Source organism: Crinia signifera, chromosome 1, assembly GCF_055691185.1.
Source record: "Crinia signifera chromosome 1, ASM5569118v1, whole genome shotgun sequence".
Classification (NCBI taxonomy): domain Eukaryota; kingdom Metazoa; phylum Chordata; class Amphibia; order Anura; family Myobatrachidae; genus Crinia; species Crinia signifera.
This window is the reverse complement of record NC_139217.1, coordinates 240649709-240673907: the sequence shown is the minus strand read 5'-3', so window position 1 is coordinate 240673907 and position 24199 is coordinate 240649709. Positions and strand designations below refer to the sequence as shown.

The window sequence follows — 24199 nt, the reverse complement described above, 5'->3', positions numbered from 1 at the left end:
TATCAGTTTAGGCTTGAACTCATTGGCTTTTCTTTTTTTGAAAAGTATCCATTATTAAGCCTATGATCTGCAAGCAAGCCAAAAAACAGCCATCAATATTAGACCATGGTTTTACATAGGAAAGTCTCATACAAATTTGAAGCATGAAAAAATAAAAAAGCTTTAATAAGTGTACAGGTGAGGCAATAAGCAAAGCTTAAAATGAATATTATTAATTAGCCAAAATGGATGTTTGTACAAAGATGTCAATTAAAATAACTTAAGGCATTAATTGTATTTGTCCTTGTGAGTAAACCAACTACAGGAGTATCCTGTATCGGAATGTCCAAAAACAGAAATATTCCAAAAACCGTGGTTTTATATTTTATTACCTCCCCCCCCCCTTTTTTGATACCTACCACATCCCCCGGCGGGCTTCAGGATCCTCTTCAGCAGAATCTCCGGTCCCAGGGGTGCATTGCGTGGGCGCACCTGTGACATCACCAGCGTGCCTGCTAACTCGCGCAATGCACCCCTGGGACCACTGAAGAGGATCTGAAGGCCGCCCTGGATGTCGGGGAACCATCGGAGCACCACCAGGGAACCAGGTAAGTATGTTAAAAAAAAAAATCTATAGTGTTAGATATTAAAGGAGAGGTTGGTAGTGTGTTGCACAAGACGGTGAGAGTTTTATTCTTAATGTGTTTCGTGACCCCCCCGTCAGGTGGTCTGAAAAATATGGTAACTTATTTGCAGGGGTGTGCTACCACTGGACAAAAATGAATGACAATTGGTTTTAGGAAAGAGAAGGTTTGTCACTAGGTGGTGCACCAGTTCAAAAGTAACGACGATATTAAAAAATACCTTTAATCATTCATTAAAAAGCAGCTGACGGCGAGTAGTGACGTGAGCCCAGTGGTCAGGGAACTCGGTCCTCATTACCCCACACAGTGCATGTGTTGCTGGTAACCCAGCAGGTGCACAGGTGTACTAATTAATCAGACACATTTTATAAGGTCCGCAGGTGGAGGTAATTATTTCACTTGTGATTCTGTGCGGAGACCTGCAAAACATGCACTGTGTGGGGTAATGAGGACAGAGTTCCCTGACCACTACATTAGCCGTCAGTATTCAAACCCCCCCCCACCCCCAATCGCCGTTTCCACCTCATTGAATAACGCCCAAAATGATGCCGCTAGTATACATAAGGAGAGGCTGACCAATAACTTAAGTGTCTGATGGCTAAATGTATTAAGCATTAACAAGTGATAAGGTGGAGGATGATAAAGTACCAGCCAGTCAGCTCCTGTTATTTCTAAAACATGAGTTAGGAGCAGACTGGCTGTTACTTTGTCACTATATCACTTTATGAATACATTTGGCCCCGAGTCTCTGAACGTGTACACAAAGTGCTACAATGTAGTAATAGTGTTCACGCTAGGCTGTTTTAGCCTGATTTTTCAAGGGCAAAATGCACCCTACTAGAACAACCTGCTGCCTGTCTCTGCAATTGCATACGGGGAAGTCAAGCGCCCCTGTAGCTGCCTGGCGCTTCCCCTGGCAGTGACTTTGTTGGGGCTTGCCCAGTGTTGCCGGCCGGGCACTGCCCCTTTGGTGACATCAAAGACCCGGGCCTGCCCACAATAGTGACGTTGGCGGGCCGGTCCGCCCCTTTCATGCTGCGCTCGTAGAGCACCACCCTGCCCAGTTCCTAGAAGGAACACTAAGTGAAGAGTAACTTTTTTCCAACACAGGTTTTAGACACAAATAGGCAAGAACTGCATATCAAAGTAATCAGCAGTGTCTCCTAAGGTGTTTTAATTGCATTGTGCTATGACCAAAACAAATTTTCAACACGCATTAGCAGCGTTTCATGGGACATGACCGATCAGAAAGATCACTTTACAGACATTGTACCCAACATTATGGTAAACATTTAATTTAACACCTTTGCCGAAGGAGAAATGCGCATCCTTTGGGGTAGTCACAAGCAGGCCACCATCAAGGGGTGACTGTGGGGGCTGGAGTTCCAAGCCCTGATAGAAGAGTCCTGGGTGGCAGCATTGTGAAATATAGAGACTGAAACTCAATGCCTATTTTGTCAATCCCAGGACTCACAATTTCTGATAGTGGCCTTGGTCACAGGCTTACCGTTTTAATTGCTGCAGCTAGCTGAACTCCCTTGAGTGGACCATAAAGATGGAACACTTACACATGTAAAAAGGTGACTGCTATCCACAGTTACCAGTCCTGGATTAGTGCCAAACCATTAGCAGTGTTCAGCATCCAATGTTCCATTGATACAAAAAGACAACGATTTTTAAAAATTCACTATTGTAGAGCTCATGCGTCATTTATCAAACACTTCAGAAACACAACATAGATCACTGACCGACATTTTATTGGCTCTCTCATACGTCACTTATATTTACAGTGAGATTTTCATTAATTTAAGTGGAATTAAACACACTGCTTTTTGGACATGAGTACATCCCCGTTATTAATGCATAAATCAGAAACCAGTGAACAGTCCAATAGCAGCGGTGTCAGTGAGAAAGTGCCTGCATTCTAGTTTATTTGTCAAGTTGATGATTTGCCAAATGAAAACCACTGAAGGTGGGTATTCAATTGGTGATGACTTTTCATATACTGTAGGTGAGAAAATCTCAACACCTGTGTATTCAATTGCGGTCATTTGGACTGTACTGGGAAAAAAGCTGCAGCTACTACATTTTGCCTAGCCATAAAAAAGGGACTAATTCAACACCCCCTAAATGATTCATCTACTGATAATTCTACATTTACAGTAGTTAACCCTTTTTAAGACCAAGTGCTATTTGTTTTTAGTCTCCACAGGTGTGAAGTACAGTGGGACAGTCATGCAAGTCCTTATACTCTTGCGGCTACCACAACAGACTCACCTTCTCCCTTTATAGCATATACCAAAATCTGTAGTTTATATTGTCTATTCAGAACATAAATAATGTATATAATTTAGACTGCTGCACCATCCACATGGACTTATTCACTTCAGCGTACAGAGAAAATATACACTGACCTGTTGCAGGAGGCCATCCAGCAAGTCCTTGTCCGGCACTGAGAGCCCATCCTTCTGCAGGCGTAGAATAAGCTCAGGCTTTTTGTATGGTTTAAGAGCCAGTAAGTGCATCACCCTGTCTTTGAAGGGTCGCTGAGAGAGAATAGTGGAGCTTTTCTTCATCGCACTGGCCATGTTGACTGGTGTAGGTTTCTTACGAGACGGAACATCATCAGGGACATTACGAGCAGGTTTTCGAACCTGAACCTTTTTGCCTAGTGTAAGAAATCAAGTCATCAATAAATAAGGTACATTAGAAGGAGTGTGTTTAGGAACAAGAAAAAAAGGGAACTCTATAAAACCAGTCACTCCAACTATATAACTAGAAGCCGATATCCAGCTTGCTGCTTTATACACTCTTTAGTACGGTCTCCATATTTTCAAATAACTATGTTTTCTATTGTTTCTAGAACTTCTGCATTTGCTCATAGTGGGAACACATTGGCCAGACATAATAGGGTGACTAAATGTAAAATTGCACAGTGAATGATACCTGGGCTAAATGCATGCTATGCTTTAACAGAATGGTCCTCATTTGCAGACGGAAGCAGGACAGTAGTCTGAGCTTAGTGGTGTTAGGGCAGGTTTTGCCAAAGAAATAAGATGCACCTATTTTTACAGAGTAGCACACCAACAGTACAATATTGTGGGGGTGGATAATTAGGAAAAGGAGTAGTAGTATTTCTACTCAAAAATGGACATTACTGTGCTCTTAGCCTTGAGTGGGCTGGGATCAGGTTAGATTATGCTTTAACTTACAGGAAAAAAAAAAAAAAAAAAACACACTAGCATCTTCCAGCTGTACTTCAGCAGAGAAACATATTTCAGGGCCTTTGCAGACATTCATGATGAATTTACTCTCTATGCTGCCACAAAATGAAGTACTGAAACATATTGGTTCTATTTTTGTCATTTAATACGCTACTTGAATTTTTTCCTCTATTCGATATTTCGCCAACAGATTCCCACAAATTCACTTTCCCGTTACAAATGTCACATTACCATGCAAAGTCTTTCTAGTTAATGAGTGTTCCAGCACTAGCAGCTTGGTAACCTTCCAGTTCCCTGGGGCCTAGAGACTTAGAACAGCTCAGTACTACACACTGTACAAATGTGGGCAAACAGCCAAGCAGTGCTGTCCAGTGATATCATCTGGCATGTGCGGAAAGCGTACAACTTCAGCATACTCACCGGGATAGCTGTGCAGTGAGGTCATACTACTAGAATGCTATCAACATGACGTAAAATGGAGTGAGCTCATCTAGCCATATGGGATTTCTTACTAGCAAAGACCACAATCAACAAGAAAACTATCTTTCAAAGCTATATAAAAACAAAGAAGAATAAAATAAAAGCTTACTAGAGTCAAAAGTTATTTTGCAGACCTTAAAAATGGACTGTTGAGTATTTTTCCCCCTTTTCTGTAAAATGGCACTAAATCACATCCAGCCTACTAAATGTTCCGAAAATAAAAAATAAAATCAATGCAATTAATGACCGGTCTCATTGATTCCAAGCAGCATACATTTCAAAGAAAAAAAAGTTAAAAATAAACAGATCATGAAATGTGTTTTTTTCCCCCAGCACATTGCAAAACAGTAGAGGGAGGATTTTGCTAGCAGCCATCTTAATGTAATTCTCACAGGATCTCAGTAACTCAACTCGCAGGAGGGAAAATTGAATGGCTTGTTCTGACAGCCACCACTAGATGGTGCCCAATGGAGCAATTCAAACTGTTTCTTCATTTGGGCTCACTGAGCCGCGGAAAGAGGTGTTACCTCACCATGCTGGGGAACTGACATGTGCTAAAGTGAACTATTTGGGAGCCAAAATGGCATTTTTTTAGTTCACACCCAGCACTTTGGTTGCACTTAGCAGTTTTACGTGGCTAAACCTGGCCGGTCTGGTTACAATTAACAACAAAAAACACTTAACTGCAGTATACTTGTAACTGCTACATTTCAGGGGACAGAAGTTTACAGATTCTTAGAATAAAGGCATCATCGTTTACACCACTCAACTTAACTTACTATGCCTACAATACAGTGTAAATTGGTAGATCTAGGAACAAAATACAGAATTGAGATTACAGAAGAGGCAAGACAAGGACACAAAGCAGAGTAATACAACTACCTCTCATAGGCAGGTGAAGATCTACTATGAAACAAACACCCCTTTCACACCAGAAAATGCAGGGACATACCCGGGAATTCAGTCCCGGGTTCATGCCGGGCGTTCTCAGGTTGGCCCCTTTTACACCAGCCTAGATTTCTGGCTCTAGTGCTGGTGTGAATGGGTTTCAGGTAAAAAAAATCCCAGGACTTTGTCTTGGCATTTCAACCCTGCTAGCACTGCTAATGACATCTCCTTCAGCACTGTTCAGCAGTGCAGAGCATAGCATGTGAGCTTAGAAGGTCAGGGTTGAGCTGTAGGCTGACAGACTGTAAAAGCCATGGCAACAAAGTCAAAGGTGGTGTGTGAGTATGATATTGTAGAGGGAAATGGCATGGTCTTGTCAGGAGAGGGTGCAGATAGGAGATAGTCCAGTGATGAGGACAAAAAGGTAGGCTCAATGGCATTAAGGTTACATTTAGTAAGAGTAACCTTTGGAGAGGAAGGCATAGAGGAGCAGGTGGTGGAAAAATCTTGAACTTGTGATAGGCTGGAAGTTGGTGGTACAATACTCTGACATCAATGTTTGTACCAATGATTATTATCTTTTAAAACAAAATTTGTTTCATTTAAAAAAATAAAATGATATTTAATTATATAGGTTCTGAACCTGATGCAATCATAACCTCCCCTAACAATTTCCGAATGGTTTTTGGAAAAATGTTAAGAGATTAAAAAAAATAAAAAGAACCCCAATATTGGAGGTCAAGGGGAGAAAATGGGACTATAAAATGGCGAAGTTATTTATTAAGTAGCGCAAGAGGTATGGTGACAGAAACCTTGAAATAAAAAAAGATGAAATAGGTGGCTTGAGTGGACCTCAAAAGGAGAAAAGGGGGATCATTATGCAGATTGTGCAGCCAAGAGGAAGAAAAAATAATAATAATAATAATAAAGCATAACAATTACTTAATACATTTAAATAGTAATACAGGTTGAGTATCCCTTATCCAAAATGCTCGGGACCAGAAGATTTTTGAATAACGGATTATTCCGTATTTTAGAATATTTTTATATTTGATAGAGGTATCTTGGAGATATCTTGCATGTATGTTGTATAAGAACAACAAACACAAAATACACACAAATATTTTATTTGTGCATGAAACAAGGTTTTAGAAATTGAAACAAAGTTTGTGCACTATCGCAGACACTGAATCAAGCAATCACGTCCATACGGTGCCCATACACGTACCAATTACCCAGTACTTTTTGTGCTAAAATAGCATTGCATCATATGCACAACGATGCTATTTTAGCACAAAAAGTACCGGGTAATCAGTACGTGTATGGGCACCTTTACACATATTTAGTGCCAGTTCCATGTTATTTCCCCCAGTAGTGTCAGTTACAGATGTACCCAGTAAGTTTTTAACAAAAAATAAAAAGTACATTTTGGAGACTATGAATTTTGGAATAATTTGGATAACGGATTTTTGGATAAGGGATACTCAACCTGTATAACTAGAAAGCCAAATGATTACACCACAGTGCCATAACGGTTTAGCCTTTTAGAAGAAGCAAACTGAAACAGAAAAAACATACCTCCATACCGGCCACCCATTTTGATGACTATGGCACTCCTGCTCTTGTTCTCCTCCTCAGCCTGTGCCATGCTTTGCCGCGCTTTTTGATAGGAGTCGTCTGTCGCACATACAGTGATTTTATCCTGGATGCTGCCCAAACAGTCTAGCGTGATATTTCCATTGCTATAGTGAAAATGTTGGAGAGGTTACAATAAAAAATAAGATAAAAATGTACAATACAACAGATAAGTTGCAATTCTGTGGGTTACCTATTTGCATTTCACTTTCAGCATCATCAACAATATAGGATACGAAGATACAGATCAGAATGAAGTGCGTTTGTCAGAAAGCACAACTGTAAGAATAGCTGGTTAGAGGTTGTAAAAAGTAATCCCAGCAAGGAGTCATATGGCTTCTGCAGAGCACCAATTAGGTGGGCCAAATATTCCTCATTTGATGCCTGCTTTCAGGTTGTGCCTAAGGGCAAGTTATTTATAAAGACACGGGGGGGTTAGAAGACTCCCAGGTGCTGATCCAGGTAAACAAGTTGTTAGCAACACTACTCAGAATGAGCTCTATGGGACTTCCTAATGCTAGGGGCACAACGATAACATCCAGGCCCACTGCATCAGTAGCTATGACATTCATATTCAATGCTATAACAATTACTTGACTCCTTGAAGACTTAATGTTAAAAAAAAAAAAAAAAATGTAACCTATTAAACTTCTTAAAGGACCAGTAAACCCCCAAATCCAGCTGACAGGTGTAAGCAACTGACAAACATTCAGAGCCTGAATTGGGCAAATATTTGCTCAATACGCATGAACCTATATTGTGGCATTCCTGTGTGACAGTGGACTGTCCGCATGTATACGTTTAACAAGGATGTGTAGGCGAAACAGAGCTATGAATTGTGCTTACACAGATCAGTTTTCAGGAAATATCCAGCACCAAGGACACATTTGAGATCAAGCATAAAAAACAACTCACAAACCTGGCGTGTGCATTTAAGGTAGTTTGCTACTTTAATACTGTAGGTCAAGACAACCACCTTCCATTTTGAACTATAAGTAGTTTACAAAAATAAACCCTCTAATCTAATAAGCAGTTCACACAGAGCAAAAGTGTTTGACTACACATTTCTTTCTGAATACTCAAATACAGCTGTTATCTGAAAGCATTAGAAAGCCTGCATTGGTGTCTCCACCAATACACTGCCTGCAGACAAGTCGCTATATGCCCCTCTGCTCATACCAGAAACAAATACCAAGGTGCTTTCAACTGTACATTAGAAGTCTATTAAACAGAATATTGGAAGAACCACAAGCAAATACGACAGGCTTGCAAATGTATCTAAAAATACAGATCGTGTGATTTATCAAATAGCATACAGTAAATAGTGGATAGTTGATCACAGTAACCAATCAGCTTTGAGGTAGCATTTATCAAGTAAATTCTATAAAATGATATGTGAAAGCAGATTGATTGCTTAGAACATGAGCACAAAATTCACCCGTACAAACTAGGCAATGTACTGTAGACAATGTTGCATTACAATCCAACAAATCGTCCCCTGTTGCAGGGTCCAAGTCCCAAGGCCAGCTATCCCTGCTCCTCTTTTGCTGATAATGGCTGTGGCAGTACAGAAGGGCTTAAACCTGTCTTGCGTTCTATAAACCAAGCCCAATAAATGCTCATTGCCTATTTTAAATGGTGACGAGCATTTGGAAATGTGAAATTAAATGTTCTTTGATGTTCTGCAGCCCCGGACCCTCATGTTAATATCCAGTGCGAGGAATGCTAATGTGCTGTACACAGGGGTCTGGGTGCCCCAGCATGACAACGCATGGGAGCCATGTATCGCACACAGAGGGACCAATGCAGCTGGGAGTGCAGTCCGAGACAGCAAGGCAATGTAGAACAAGGAAAGCCTACTACCTGTAACCCCCATGCACTGAGTCCTGACAGCAAGGAATGCTTGCAGCCTGGACCGAGTCCATGCAACACTGGTCGGTTTCCTCAGGTGTGTTACTCTGCAGGAGCGCAGTCCTTAGTTGTACGGCTGTGTTCTGTAGAAGCCTGTTGCCAGGTACGGGCCCAGAGTATATAATTTTTTTCTTTTTTTGCAAAGCATATTTTAAGTAAAATGCACTAACCCCTTTACCTGACAGTCTAGGGCAGTGATGGAGAACCTTGGCACTCCAGCTGTTGTTGAACGACACATAGAATAGAATCAACTTTATTGGCCATGTGTGCTTGCGCACACTAGGAATTTTTTGTGGATTACAGTGCAGCATCAAGCAGGGATGAAAAGGGGGGAGGGAGACATTACATATATTACATAAAGACATTACAAGCATTTAATTTCTAGCTACGACTATGGTGGTCAGGTCGCCAAGTAGGGACACGTTGTTTGGCTGTTGATATTGGGATTGCATTCGCTTTGATTGGATTGTTCAGGTGATGGACGGCTAATGGAAAGAAGCTTCTTGCGGATCTGGACGTTTTGACGGGGATGGACCTGAACCGTCTTCTGGATGGTAGGATGTCGAACAGGTTGTGACCAGGATGCAGCTTGTCGTTTGCGATCTTCTCAGCACGTTTTCTTACCCTGGATGAGAACAGATCCCTTATCGGGGGGAGGTCGGTCCCTATGATCCTTTCCGCAGTCTTCACTACCCTCTGCAGTTTTTGTTTGTCGTTCTCGCTTGCGCCACCGTACCAGATTGTGATTGAGGAACATAAGACAGACTCCATGATGGCAGTGTAGAATACGCACAGCAGCTCCTGTGGGATGTTGAATTTCCTGAGTTGCCTCAGGAAGAACAGGCGCTGTTGGGCCTTTTTGATGTTTGTGGTTATGTTTAATTCCCATCTTAGGTCACTGGACATGGTTGTCCCTAGGAATTTGAAGGAATCAACCCGCGACACCACTGCGTTGGCTATTGTTAGCGGGGCTAGTGCATTTGGTTTTTTCCTGTAGTCGACCACCATCTCAACTGTTTTGGTGGGGTTTAGATCAAGGTTGTTGCTGCTGCACCACTGTGTCAGCTTCTCCACTGCATGACTGTACGCGGTCTCTTCACCATCCTTGATTAGGCCGATGATAGTGGTGTCATCTGCGAATTTGATGATTTTCACTGACTGCTCAGCTGAGGTGCAGTCATTCATGAAGAGAGAAGAGCAGAGGGGAGAGGACGCATCCTTGGGGGGCTCCAGTACTGATTGTTCGTGTGCTGGACGAGAAAGCGCCGGCTTTGACCACCTGTTCCCTTGCTGTTAGAAAGTCCACTATCCATGAGCATGTTGATCCTGGGACTCCAAAGGAGAGGAGTTTTGGCTGCAGGATGCCGGGAACGATAGTATTAAATGCTGAGCTGAAGTCCACGAATAGGACTCTTGCATAGGTGCCTTGGTGGTCGAGGTGTTGTAAAATATGGTGCAGCCCGAGGTTGACCGCATCCTCTACACTTCTGTTCTCCCGGTAGGCAAACTGCATGGGGTCAAGGTGAGCGTTTGTCACTTCTCTCAGGTGCTTCAGTACTAGTCTTTCAAATGCTTTCATGGCCACTGAGGTTAGTGCAATTGGCCTGAAGTCATTTAGGTCCTTCGTGGGTGTTTTCTTAGGGACCGGGATGATGATAGAGCATTTGAAGCAGGCAGAATGCCTGAAGTTTTAGCATGGACAAAGAGCAAAAGGTTACAGGGCATGCTGGCATGTGTAATTCAACCACAGCTGGATTGCCAAGGTTCTACATCACTGGAGTCGAATGTCGACATGGACACCAAAAAAGTGCACTGCGTCCCCTCACATGGCTCACAATGCTTCGGGCAGGGTGCCTCGCTACGCTGGGCATATGATTTTATTCTCCCACCACGTCCTAGTGGATGCTAGGACATGAAATACTGCCTGTCGGCTCAAACAAAAAAAGTGAAAAACCCCATGTCGACCTGATTCAGTCTTGCCGGCCTAGTGACCGTATCCCTAAATTTACAGGGGGAATGCTTAAATTGTTTTACCAACCCACATCTCGACAACCCACAGCCGTTTCTGGGCAAAACTGGCCTGATTGCTTTTAAAGTCTGGCCCATTCTGACGAGCTGCCACTTCATTGCTGTAGGTGCCCACCACTATTTCTCCTGTCAGAAATATCAGCGGGGAATGAATACCCTCCATGAGCTGCAAACACACATAACAATGTCTGTACCCATTAACATACAGGTTAAGTATCCCGTATCCGAGTATCCGTTATCCGAATTATTCCGAAAACCATACATTCCAGAAAGTGAAAACAAAATATTTTTTTTTGCTAAAAACTCACTGGGGACATTTGTAACAGCACTACTGGTGACATGATATGTAACTGGCACTATATATGTGCAAGAAAATGATTGCTTGGCATTCAAAATCTGAGATAGTACACAAATATTGTTTCCTGTTTTGAAACCTTGTTTTTTGAACAAATAAAATATATTTGTGTGTATTTTATGTGGTAATAAAATATATTTGTGTGTATGTTATGTGTTTATACAGCATAAATGCAAGATACTTCAAAATACATAATTGAAATATTAAAATATTCCGAAATACGGAATAATCCGTTATCCAAAATTCTCCTGGTCCCGAACATTTTGGATACGGGATACTCAACCTGTAGTACGATACAGAACCTGGCATCAGCATGCTCGCTGACCTCATCCGGGGGTGTGGCAGAGCATCATCTGGGGCAGGGGGGGGGGGCAGCTCTTAAGCAGCCCATACACACTGCGATGTTGGCTGTGCGTTCTGTGCTTTAAGGTGCGCGCTCCCACGGCACCTCATCGAACAGTACAAAAAGTATGTGCTTGCATGTACTTTGTTTTCATCACATTGCATCGCATGCACACGCAATGAAATGTGATCCGTGCTTGTTAAGCACGGAACCCACGCCCGTATCGGGGCGTGTATGGGCAGCATTAGAGCTGGTATTGCTCCAAGCACTGCCTCCTCCATTGGTGTGAACGGGAAACGAAACGCTTGAGACGATAAATTGTTCACATCGCAAAGCAACATGGCAACGAACTGTTAAGAACCCTTCTTTTTAAACAGTTTGTATTGTCGTGTTGGTACTGGTTTGTGGGACCCGGTAACCCCTTTCACATCGCACCAATTACTCAGACAAGAAACCGGCATGAACCCGGTAATTAGGTGCGATGTGAAAGGGGTATTAAGGTTGTGGCTACAAGGGAGTAACAAAGAAAAAAAAAAGGGATTTTTGTAAGAACTTACCGTTCGAATCCCTTTTTTCTGATATGGTCCTGGTGACACAGCTTCACATTGGGATGTAGGAGGGTCCGCAGGAGCCAGGCACCTATCCTAAAGCTTTTGGAGGGTAGGCTCCTCCCCTACTGCATCCCAGATTCCTCAGTTCAATCTTTCAAAGCCACTGGAATACATTAACTCAGTACAAACACCTGCACATATTATATGCACAATTTTAAATTTAACTTTTCAACCAATTATAACATGAAACATCATGAACACTGGCATACTTACTGAGCGTAAGGGAGGGATCGCTGTGTCACCAGGACCATATCAGAGAAAGGGATTCGAACGGTAAGTTCTTACAAAAATCCCTTTTTCTCTTTCAATGGTCCTGGTGACACAGCTTCACATTGGGACGTTCCAGAGCCGGTCCTTTTGGGTGGGTACGCTCAGGTCTGCAGTTTTCATCACTGCTTGCCCGAATGATGCGTCCACCGACGCGAACTCATGGAACCTATCGAATTTGGCAAAAGTATGAACAGATGACCAAGTGGCAGCCCTGCAAACCTGCTCAGCTGTCGCCCCATGTCGAACCGCCCAAGAGGTGGCAACCGACCTGGTGGTATGCGCATTAATCCTGGCCGGTACAGGCCTACCAACTTTAGTATATGCAAACGCAATAACAGAGCGCAACCACCTAGCAATGGTCTGCTTAGAAGCAGGCCAACTAAGTTTGTGTATGTCATACAAACCAGTAAAGTATCAGTCTTTCTGACACTCTTAACTCTGTCCACATAAACGCGCACAACATCCAAATTCCTCAATTTGTCCCTTTTCCTAACAACCCTCTGGGGGTTGAAACACAGGCAGAACAATCTCCTGATTTAGATGAAAAGCAGAGACTACTTTGGGTAAAAATCTAGGGGTACTGTCCGAAAGGCAGCCCTATCATCATGACATATAAGGGAGGAAGACTTGTAGAACAAAGCTATCAACTCCGATACTCTTTTTTTTTTTTTTTTTCTGACGCCACCGCCAACAAAAATACCAGCTTCCCTGAAAGGAAACTAAGGTCATCCGACCTTAACGGCTCAAAAGGCGCCTCTTTAAGGTACTCCAGAGCCAGAGATAATTCCCCCGGCGCTACTGGTTGGTTGTAGGGAGGTTTCAATAGAGAAACCCCCTGCAGGAAGGTCTGTACTTCTGGTTCTAACGCAATCCTTCTTTGGAAAGAAATTGACACAGTCGAGATATGTACTCTGAGTGACTGAAGGCCTAACCCAGAGGAAAGGCCCTCCTGTAAAAAACTCCAACAATTTAGCCATTTTAAATCTCGATGTGCGTGACCTCTGTCTTACACACCACCAAATATAGGTCTTCCAGGCCCCAAAATAATTTACAGAAGACACTGACTTTCTGGCTTTCCTCATTGCGTTAACCACCGCCTCTGAGAATCCTATATTCCTCAAAATGGCGTTTTCAACAGACAGACCGTCAAAATTAATCTAGCTGAATCCAGCTGGTTGAACGGTCCTTGTTTTAAAAGGTCTGACCTCAGAGGTAGACGCCACGAGTCCACAGAGAATCTCTGAAGCCTCGAGTACCAGGATCTCCCTGGCCAATCTGGGTCCACTAAACTTACTGGAATTGTCTGGGCCTGTATTGTTTTCAACACTCTTGCCAGCATTGAAACTGGCGGAAAATCATAAAGAAGATTCCCCTCCCAGGGGATAGTCATGGTATCCATTGCTTCTGCCAGTGGATCCCACGTCCTGTCATAAAACCTGGGTACCTGATGGTTGAACCTGTATGCCCTCAGGTCCCTATCCGGGGTTTCCCCCTTATTGTAATCTAGTGGAATACTTGTGGATTCAGCCTCCATTTCCCTTCCATCAGTTTCTCCCTGCTCAGGAAGTCGGCCTCTATATTCTCCACTCCTGGTATGAATATTGCTGATAATGCTAGAACATTCTGTTCCGCCCACAAGAAGATTCGGGACACCTCCCACATGGCCAGATTGCTGTGTGTGCCTCCCTGGTGATTCAGATACGCCACAGCTGTGACGTTGTTGGTCTGAATGCCTAAAAGGGGCTCTTGTAATCTTTTCTCCCGCCAGAGAAAACCTCTTCCACACAGCCCTCAGTTCCACGATGTTGATCAGTAAGGCAGACTGTAAAGAATCAGTCTTTCTGCTCTAGAGTCCACAAGCCCTGCAGACGCAGGTCCACGACTACTGCCCCTCAGCCTCTGAGACTGGCGTCGGTAGTGACTACCAACCAGCTCCAGGACTGCAGGGACCGACCCCCCCCCGAAGGGAATCCACCTCCATCCACCATTTTAGGAAGGATCGAGTTTCTGAAAACAACACCATTTGTTCTGACCTCATGGTCTGAGTGTTCCCTGACCAGCCTGTCAGAATGTTCCACTGGGACACTCTAGAGTGGAACCTGGCGAACTGTAACATCTCGAAAGACGCCACCATCTTCCCCAGCAGTTTGAGGCACCTCCATACTGCTGTGCTCTGAGACCCTAGGATCTCCTGTACCAAGGCAGCCAGATCCCTGGCCTATGCCTCTGGTAGAAACACCCAATGCAACTGGGTATCCAAACCAATCCCCAAGAATTGGAGTCTCTGTGACGGCACCGATTGAGACTTTTGTAAATTTAAAAGCCAGCCGTGAATCTGCAAAACCTGATGGTTTCTGCCAAGTGACTCTTCACTTGTCTGCTGACTCCGCTTTAAACCGCAGGTCGTCCAAAAATGGAATAACCATGATTTCCCTCAGTCGAAGCACATCCGCCATTTCTGACATTATTTGGTGAATACCCTTGACGCTGTGGCCAGACCAAAAGGCAACGCCTGTAATTACAGGAGAAGGTCTCCTATTGCACACCCCAATAGTGCCTGATGTTCCGGGTGGATAGGAACCTGCAAGTATGCGTCCTGGACCTTCATGGACGCTAAAAATTCTCCCTGGTCCCGGCTTAGCAGCACAGACCGTAGAGACTCTATTTTGAAATGGTCTACCCACAAATGGCTATTAATGCCTTTAAGTTTAGGATCAGCTGAAAGACCCGTCTGGTTTGGGCACCAAAAACAGAGTGAAATAAAAGCCTTTTTTTTTTCCTCCGCTCTGGGGACCGGGACTACCACACCCTTCTCTAAAGGAGAATGAGCCGCTCCCAAGAGAGCTGTACGGAGCCGAGCCTCCTTTGGTAGTGGTGTAGGAATGAACCTTCTCGGTGGAAGAACTTTGAAGGGAATCTTTTAACCCTGGGTTATATTTCTAACCCAAGCGTTCCGGTCTAACAGTGCCCCTGCGTCTCTCAGTGACAGACGTCCCCCCTCCTTAAACACCGCCGGGCAAAACCCCTGGCAGTATGCGGAGGATTTTTCCTCTCCTTTGGTTTCTTATAAAAAGAACCAAATTTTGACTTTGGGGCCTTGCCCCTGGAGGACTGAGACTATCCCTTAAAAGACTGTCCTCAAAAGGACGCACCTCCTCTAGGGGAGGGCCGAAAGGATGGCCTGAAAGCAGAAAACCTTGATGTCTGCTTTGGCTGCAGGGGTAGGCAGGAAAGTGCTTTTTTCCACCTGTGGCCTGCTTATTAATCTCTTCCAGTTGTAAACCAATAACAGCTTTCCTTTAAAAGCAAATGCCTATAAGCCTTTTTAGACTTGTTATCTGCCTTCCAAGCTATAAGCCAGAGCACTCTCCTGGCATTCCAAACACTGAGGAAACTCTGGCAGCCATTTTGAGAGCTTCCTGCTCAGCCTGAATCACATTTCTGCAGCAGCATTAGACTTCTCTGCATAGTAACAACACACACAAAACAGTATGTCAACTAGAGCACAGGTCACTGACCCACCAATCCTGGCCTTAGAGACCCAGACTGAAGCCAATCAGAGGACTTGCTTGCTTGAAGGCTTGCACTGGTAGCACAGTGGCTTTTGACAAGTATACCACAGAAGCCTCTACCACTGGAACATTTTCCCAGAGGTCTGCATGATCCTCAGGCATGGGATACAGGCTTAACCATCTATTTTGGCATCTAAAGCCTTTTGTCAGGGGTTTTCCAATAAATCTTGTAAACCCTTGTCTGCAGAGAGATATCATTTCCCTCACGCTGTCTCTTAAAAACAACCTTAGCAGGAGTTTTTACTTCACAGACAAATTCAATGCCTGTTTACAGCAGTAATCAAATCCTCCACCCCTGAGGGTGAGGACTCTTCAGAAACATCACCCTGAACCCAGGGTATGTCTGTGTACTCTCCCTCCTCATCAGCAGCTAATAATGGCACTGAATAAGACCTTTTAGGGGTCCCCCCAGAATAACCATAAAGCTTGTCAAACAAGTAATTTAAACCTGCTGATTCCCATAGCAGTATCCTGCATGACTTGTATAAGTCAGGATCTGTCTGGGTCCGAGGCAAAGAGCTGGACGGACTGCTGAGAGAATGACCCTGGTCTAGGGAAATTACCAGCCATCACTCTGCCTGTCCAGTAATGCACCAAAGCATTTTCAGACCTGTCTCAGGGACTCAGCCCTCGCAAGGTCCGATGCACTACCCTCTGGGGTTCACTCCCCATGGGTTTCACAGCAGCGCATAAAATACAAAAGCCCCCCTTAGGGACAAATTTCAGTGTACAACCACTGCAAGCGCTCAATGCATTAAAGGCTCCCTCCCCCAAAACCACAGACTGTTGCTCAGACATGATGTTCTCAATAACACAGTCACAGCATTAAATGTACATACATTATATACAGTGTACTCAGTCACTTAGCTTTCTGTAGTCTTCAGAATGGGGAAAGCGAAGCCCAGGAAATCCAATCACTCTGTCAGGATCAGTAAGCCAGCTCAGCTCCGCTGCAAGCGATCTGAATGGCGCCAAAACAGAGTGAGGGAAGGGACCAAGTCCCTGCTGCTGCGGGGTCTGTGACTTTTGGCGCCAACTACCCCCAGACAGCCGCTCCCATTGTAGGATCTCCTCGTTCCAGTATCTCCCCCTCAGCTGGGGACCACTCGGAACATGCCTGTAACAACACTGCTGTCCTCTCAGTATAGGAGCTCAGTGTGTAAGCTCCGCAGAAAATGGCCGCCGCCATCACGGAGCGCCTGTCCCCCATGATCCCCACCTAGCGTGAAGCCGGTTTCAGAGCGCTCCGGAGCCCAGGCAGCTTCTTAAAAGAAGCTGTAAGCGCTGCACAGGGAGGCCAGACAGCGTCTCCCTCGTGCACAGTGAGCTGACAGGACTCGTTTCTGTCAGCTCCTGCTGCGCTAGCAGTGTGAGGATTCACTAATGAGAATCCTCACACTGTGCCTATCTAGCTAGTGTAGAAGTTAATAAAATAATAAAAACCCTAACTAACTCTACTCCTTCGGCTGCTCCAGCAGCCCTTTAGAATAGCACCCACTCCAGTGGGCACCTAACACGAACTGAGGAATCTGGGATGCAGTAGGGGAGGAGCCTACCCTCCAAAAGCTTTAGGATAGGTGCCTGGCTCCTGCGGACCCTCCTACATCCCAATGTGAAGCTGTGTCACCAGGACCATTGAAAGAGAAATGGATTATGCTCAATAATTCCATGTATTTGAGAATCTCCATGGAAATCTGCAGAACACCTTCCCTTTAAACGCGTTATTTCGAGGTATCAAGTATGAGGAGACACTCCAAAAGACAAGAGGGGGGTCTGGAATATATACTGTAGGGGGCATTGGTTTGGAGCGATCCCTTAAAAACTTTTGTTTATACTGAGGGATTCCTATAAACAAGGGTTATGGCTGCCAAGGAGCCTCGTAGAAACAATCATTGAAGTGTTTTATATGTTTTTATCAAATGCTATACCGGTTTGCCATACTCAGCCATATCTCTATACATCTAATCAAATGTCAATTGTCTGAAGAAAGAATAAACATTATTCCTCCATAAACTGCAACCAAGTCACTGAGACAGCTTGAGTGTGAGAGAACTCACCTTTGAATATACTGCTGGATGCAGTCAAAACTCCCTTGAGGGCTGTCCCTGCCAACATTTGATAGATAGAAAGTGAAAGTTCGCACTTCCGTAGGGCACTCGGGCTGAGGAATAGTGATTTGCTAGGATGATACCAAAAAAAATGTGTGGGGGAGAGAGAATTTAGAAAATAGTTAGAATACAATTAAGTTGCAGCAGCAAACTTAGGATTAGTTACATGAAACGAGAAGTGGTGAGCAGTGATCGGATTGTGATGGTACCCACACACTTCTGCATGCCCTAAAACAAATATAACCTTAATTAGGATTATTAGCTATGCAATGTCATAAACCAGCACAACAGCATACCTAGTATTTCTAAAAGAGCATTTTCAAATGAAAGCCTTCCAAAAAATAGAATTTGTGTTTCTTGCTAGAGGGCAAACCTACAGTATGTGGAACGCATTCACACTCATTTACAGGATGCTTGTTTACATGAAAAAATATGAAGACGTTTCATTTAGGACAATAAGGCCCATGTGTTGTGCAGACTGAATATCTAAGTTAAATGTAAAAAAGGACAGGACACTACCAGTATGAAGGGAAATAAACCTATGATAAAGTAGGACTGTATTTACACAGGAGCAGAGTTAGGGGGGTATGCAATCTGGGATCACGGTTGTCAATCCCTGTCGACAGTGGTGATCCTGGCCCATTTGCGGTCTGATCAACTGCAGAACGACAGACATGATTCAATGTCCCGCCTGCAGTAAGCACAAAGGGGGCGTGGCCACGAAAATGGCCGTGGATTGGCAATCTGCGGCCGGGATTGCGACTATCCACAACCGTTACCGGCAGAATGGGCCCGACAGCTTTTGAAGTCGGGCCCGTTCTGCCGTGATCCCGCTTCAATGTTGTCGCTAAAGACAGCATTGAATAGGGAGCCACCGCTATTTCCCACGTCGGAAATAGCGGTGGCAGATTGCATACCCCCCTAATAATATAAAAAAAACATTTACAGTGATTAAAAACTGAAAAATGTTTTAATTATTTTCCTATGAAGAGCCCTGTTGGTTATGCAAATGCTTTGCAAGTCTAGAATTACTTGAAGGTCCTGGTCAATGGAGCATGAAATGCTTACTAAGAAAGTCACCATGCCACCTGTTTAGATCAGCTAATTAGAGACAATAAAAGCAATGAATGAGTTGGCCGTCTTCTCACTATGGGACAGATGTACTAAGCTTGAAAAAAGTGATAAAATGGAAAGTGATAAACCAGCAGCCAATCAGTTCCTACCTTCCATGTAACAGGCTGTGTTTGAAAAATGACAGGAAGGAGCTGATTGGTTGGTAGTTTATCACTCTACATTTTATCACTTTTCAAGGCTCGTCATCACTGAGCTTCACCATCTATTTTTTATATGGGGCTGCTCAAGCTATTGCACATGGACCACAGACAGGCCAGTTTCCTCGCTCACACTATACCAATACTACTGATCTATGAATCATCAAAAATACTAACGGCCACTTGATATATTCATCACCTCACCTAGGTCTACGCTTCCCACCACTAATCTAACTTGTACTGGGACAAAGTACAGAATTCACTTGACAAGACATTAGCAAATCGCAATGTTATGTAAGTAACAAGCTCAGAAAAAAGGTTATATTTTAACTAATTTATGCTGCATTTTTGTGGCATACCATACTTAGCAAAAGGATCCATGCTAATGGAATTGACAGCTTAAGCACACAACACCATGTTACAAATTAGTTTATGCCCCTACATCAATGGAGAACATTTAGTAGAGTATTCCTTTTATTTAATGTGCTATTTAAGTCAACTTTAACATATTTGGAACACCGAAAACTCCTGGCGGGCCAGCACAAGCTGCTACAACTATGCCTTATAACAAAATTATGACCGAAGTGGTCACACAGCCATTCCACATGATTAGAAAATGTTACAGAGAAAAAACAAATTAGCACATTCCTTCGGTTTCTTCCTATATATGCATGTCGCAGACAAACATTAGGGGACAGAAGTGCCAAGTCTTTGAGGGGCAGATTTATTAAGCTCGGTGAAGTGATAAAGGGGGAAATTTACTAAAGGAAATGTGTAAAAAATAGGTGTATTTGTATCCGAAAATACACTTATTTTTGACATTTACTATCCCGAAAATACGGCAATTCGTATTCGTATTGATAGCACATCAATACGAATAGCTGTATTTTCGGGATAGTAAATGTCAAAAATAGGTGTATTTGTATCCAGAAATACACTTATTTTTTTACAAATTTCCTTTAGTAAATTTCCCCCAAAGTGTCTGATTTTTTATCATCGGCCAATCAGCTTCTAACTGTGAAGTTACAGGCTTGGTTTAAAAAAAATGACAGGTAGGAGCTGATTGGCGGGTGATCAAAACCAGACACTATCAATTTGCCAAGCTTAATAAATCTACCCCTGAGAGAGAGATATATAGTACCAACCGTCTCCATTTTGTCAAATGTCGCCTGTAACATTGCATATATGACAATAGGAGCCACAGCAGCAGCTCACTTTGTTAGTGCAGCTGATCTGCTGCTGTGCAATCTATTGCTAGATGGCAGGCTGTGATGGGGTTTTAATTGGCTCTCTAAACAGTTAAAAAGGACTGTTAGGGTGTTGGTATATTGCTGGATATAGCTTCTGTTATGCCAAACGTTACCTGCCCTACTACTGATTTCTAGGAGTTATTCTGCTAGTTCCTGTCTGCCATTCTTGCCTTACAACTTGTTCCTGGAATCCCTGTCCTCAATGAACGAAAGCTAGAATTCAGACAGATGTAGCACTAACGGTATATTTCTGTGTATTTGCCTACGTACACTGAACTATTGTTTGGGTTCCCACCACTAATTTCCACATTGAGCTTTGCTGTATGCTGTTCATTTCTGGAGGCATCCGAGTACATGGAGTATTTACTTCTCCCTGGAACCATGAGTTATAGGTAGAGCACAGACTTAGTCAAATGGTTAACTAGGTGTGCCCTAACATAGGAGTGGATTGAAGCAACTTTATTACTCTCCAAGGCCTACCTCTTCCACGTAGGAAGAGCTTATTACACATAAAACGTTAGATACACCATAGATGTTAATAACGACAACTTGAAATACAAAGGGTGGATATCAAATAGATTCAAAATCTCTTGCTAACATGGCAGATGTACTAAGCTTGAAGACAAAGAACAATCCAATCAGCTCCTAACTACTATGTTACATGCACCAATTGGTTGGCAAGTTCTCCCTCTCCACAGCTTAATGCACCTGCCCCACTTAAGGGGCCTACACATGTAGCGACGTGGGGAGATGAGCAATGTGCCTCTGAACCATCTGTCAGGTCCAGTGTACTCGACTCCAGTGATTAAATAGATTTATACAGCGTGCTGGTTATTAATCACCAAGGCGATAGTGATGCGCAGGGTCGAGCATCGCTATCACTATGCACCTATACAAGGAACGATGTAGGGGCATTTTCTAAGCAAACTAGCGAGATCACTTAGAAAATGCCCGGAGTTCGCTATGTGTGTAGGCCCCATTACTTTTACTATAGACAATTGGAAGATTAAAGGAATTTTTATTTGCGATAAATGCAAAAGGTTGTAGTGGATACTGTAATATTGAAGAGTATAATTAGAATCACTTTCAGTCTGAGTCTCTTATGCTGAAGCAAATATTGGTTAATTTCAATTAAACTTGAAAGTTAGATACATGTATTAGGTCTCCTACAGTGGGATGGCTGACACCCACCACAAAACTTCCAGCATCACCTTGATATTGTGAATAGCAAGTTAGTCTGTGGCATACTTTAATTCTTCTTTCTTCACTGTCCCTGTGCCAAATATCTCCTTCTTACTAAAACAACTAGGCAGGCCACCATTCAGTTAACTACAAATGGTTTTAAATCATTCAGTAAGTGGTACTAGCAGATGACTAAGCATTATCAAGACAGCAGAAAAATCAGTATGTGTTATTTCCTACAGTCATATCAGAGATACATCACTCTTTATGCACCTGTGCAACCTCACACTGAGCAGTGAATAGCTTGGGGAATACCACCATCTGTACAACAAACTGCATTCATCGAAACCTATGAAGAACGATTTAACTGTATACATCAGCGTCCTGTGAGCTTTGGATGAATGCAGAACATCAGCCAAGGATGTACTACAGTCAGATGACAAATACCAATCTACATTCCTCCATACAGTATTATTTTTACACTGTTTTTAAAGCTTCTTCATGGGAGTTTTTAACGTAATTAGAACTTACCCCTTGACTACCTTGAAATCGAATAGCTGGCTTCAAACTTATGGCATCCTGAAATAGAGACAGATATGGTATTATACTTTAGGTAAGATATTGATCTGAAAATGAAACCAATTCCTTAAGAGCTAAATGATTCTTTGCTACAAAATACAGAAAGGCAACAGAGATGCATTGAAAATACTAGTGTATAAAGGTAATAATTCAGTGATAAGATGAGCTGCTTTGCCTCATGTATTTTCAGGTGACCAGTTTTAAATTACACCTCAAATGTGCTAGTTGAGAGGCATCCATGTTGAAGTGCACTATAAATCCACATTACTATATATGTGCAAGCTGATCAGGTAGTAAAGGCCCATACACACTGGTCGATTTTGAGCTGAAAGCCACACTAACTTGGTGTTTTGAGCTGCTTTTAGCTCAGTGTCACCTAGTGTGTATGGTATTACCAGCAGACGAGCGGCTTTGGAGGACAGCTTTCCATAGTGCTGCACCATACAAAGCCGTCTGCCCCCTGCTGACAGCACCGGCCAGGGGGGAAAGCCGCTCAGTGTGTATGCACTGAGCGGATTTCCCCCACAGCAATGAGAGCTATCATCGCTGTCCATACACACTAGGCAAAATTGCGCAGTGTGTATGGACCTTAACAGTGGTAAGTTTAGCATTTGACCAGCAAGACTCAAATTATGTTACCAGCTTACATGAATCATTAACATTACCCCCCCTAAAATATTAATTTTACACTCGCAATCAGATGCTACATATTAATGTGATAATCAGCAGTTTTAGATCTCAGAGTCTGAATCTGTACACGAAGCACAACAGAACTTGGCGTGAAAATAAGCAGCTGAATCACAGCACTTTGTATATGTATGCATTCAAGTAAAAAACAATTGTTCAGCACTTGGCACGTTGAGAGGAAATGGCTGCAGCAACACATCTGCACGGTTTTGCAGAAAGACAGACAGCTGTCAATAGGTTTTAATACTATGGGGGTTAGGTCTTATTAGCAGCAGTACTTCACTGTGGTTAATAGGTTTGTGTGGTCTATGACAGTGGTTCTCAACCTCTGTCCTCAAGGACCCCAACAGTTCATGTTTTCCAGGTCTCCACACAGAATTGCAAGCAAAATAATTAGCTCCACCTGTGGATCTATTAAAATGTGTGAGTGAATAATGAGTGCACCTGCAGGGTTACCTGGAAAGCGTGCATGGTTGGGGATACCACTCATGACTGAGGTCCAGACGCACTGGTCTATGATGTTGATTACATGGATATAGTGAGGTGGTACCTCACCATAATTTTTCATAAGTGTGCCCCAAAACCCCTTGTGTTCTTCCTTTGTCTACTTCAGACATATCCATGTAATCAGTGATTTAGCTGAACTGTTTTGGGAGCACCACCAACCTAGTACCCGGCCATATATAGAAGGTAAACAGGTCATATGTTGGTTTTCGATACTGTATTTCTGACATAATTTACATTTTATTGTGCCTGTGACAATCCCATCACATAGTAAAAACTAGGATATTGATGCCTGCGCATTAGGCATGTAAAGTCTCCAATAAGAAATAGACAGACCCACGATAACAGGGGACAGGAAACTTATCCCTGGTCCCATGGTTTCACATAATCACCAATAAAAACGGACTATTCGGTTACCGCAGTAATGACCATCTGTTATTTATTGCAATATCAAGCCATTCTTTTTTGGCCAAAAATGCACTGTATGTGAGTGTGCCAGGTTCCCTGGAACACATCTCTACCCTGCAGAAGCCGAGAGAGACACTGGTCGTGATTCAGATCTGAATCTGCTGGGCAAATTCGCAGAGGTTTGCGATCAGATAGCCACAGCCCAAACAGAGTGAAAACCCTCCTGTGCAAGTCTGCAAATGACTTGCGAAAAAATTGCAGATTGGCGAC

General features: G+C 43.3%; 1 protein-coding gene across 1 annotated transcript in view; it reads right to left on the bottom strand.

The window, feature by feature from the left end:
* Positions 1-24199, bottom strand: part of ELL (elongation factor for RNA polymerase II) — a 90637-nt gene that overhangs the window by 33088 nt on the left and 33350 nt on the right. The window contains exons 2-5 of the mRNA XM_083179450.1: positions 22283-22330; positions 17998-18119; positions 6794-6957; positions 3038-3291 (exon numbers count right to left, since the gene is read on the bottom strand). Of these exons, the coding sequence (XP_083035576.1) occupies positions 3038-3291; positions 6794-6957; positions 17998-18119; positions 22283-22330 (588 nt within the window). The remainder of the gene's footprint in view (positions 1-3037; positions 3292-6793; positions 6958-17997; positions 18120-22282; positions 22331-24199) is intronic.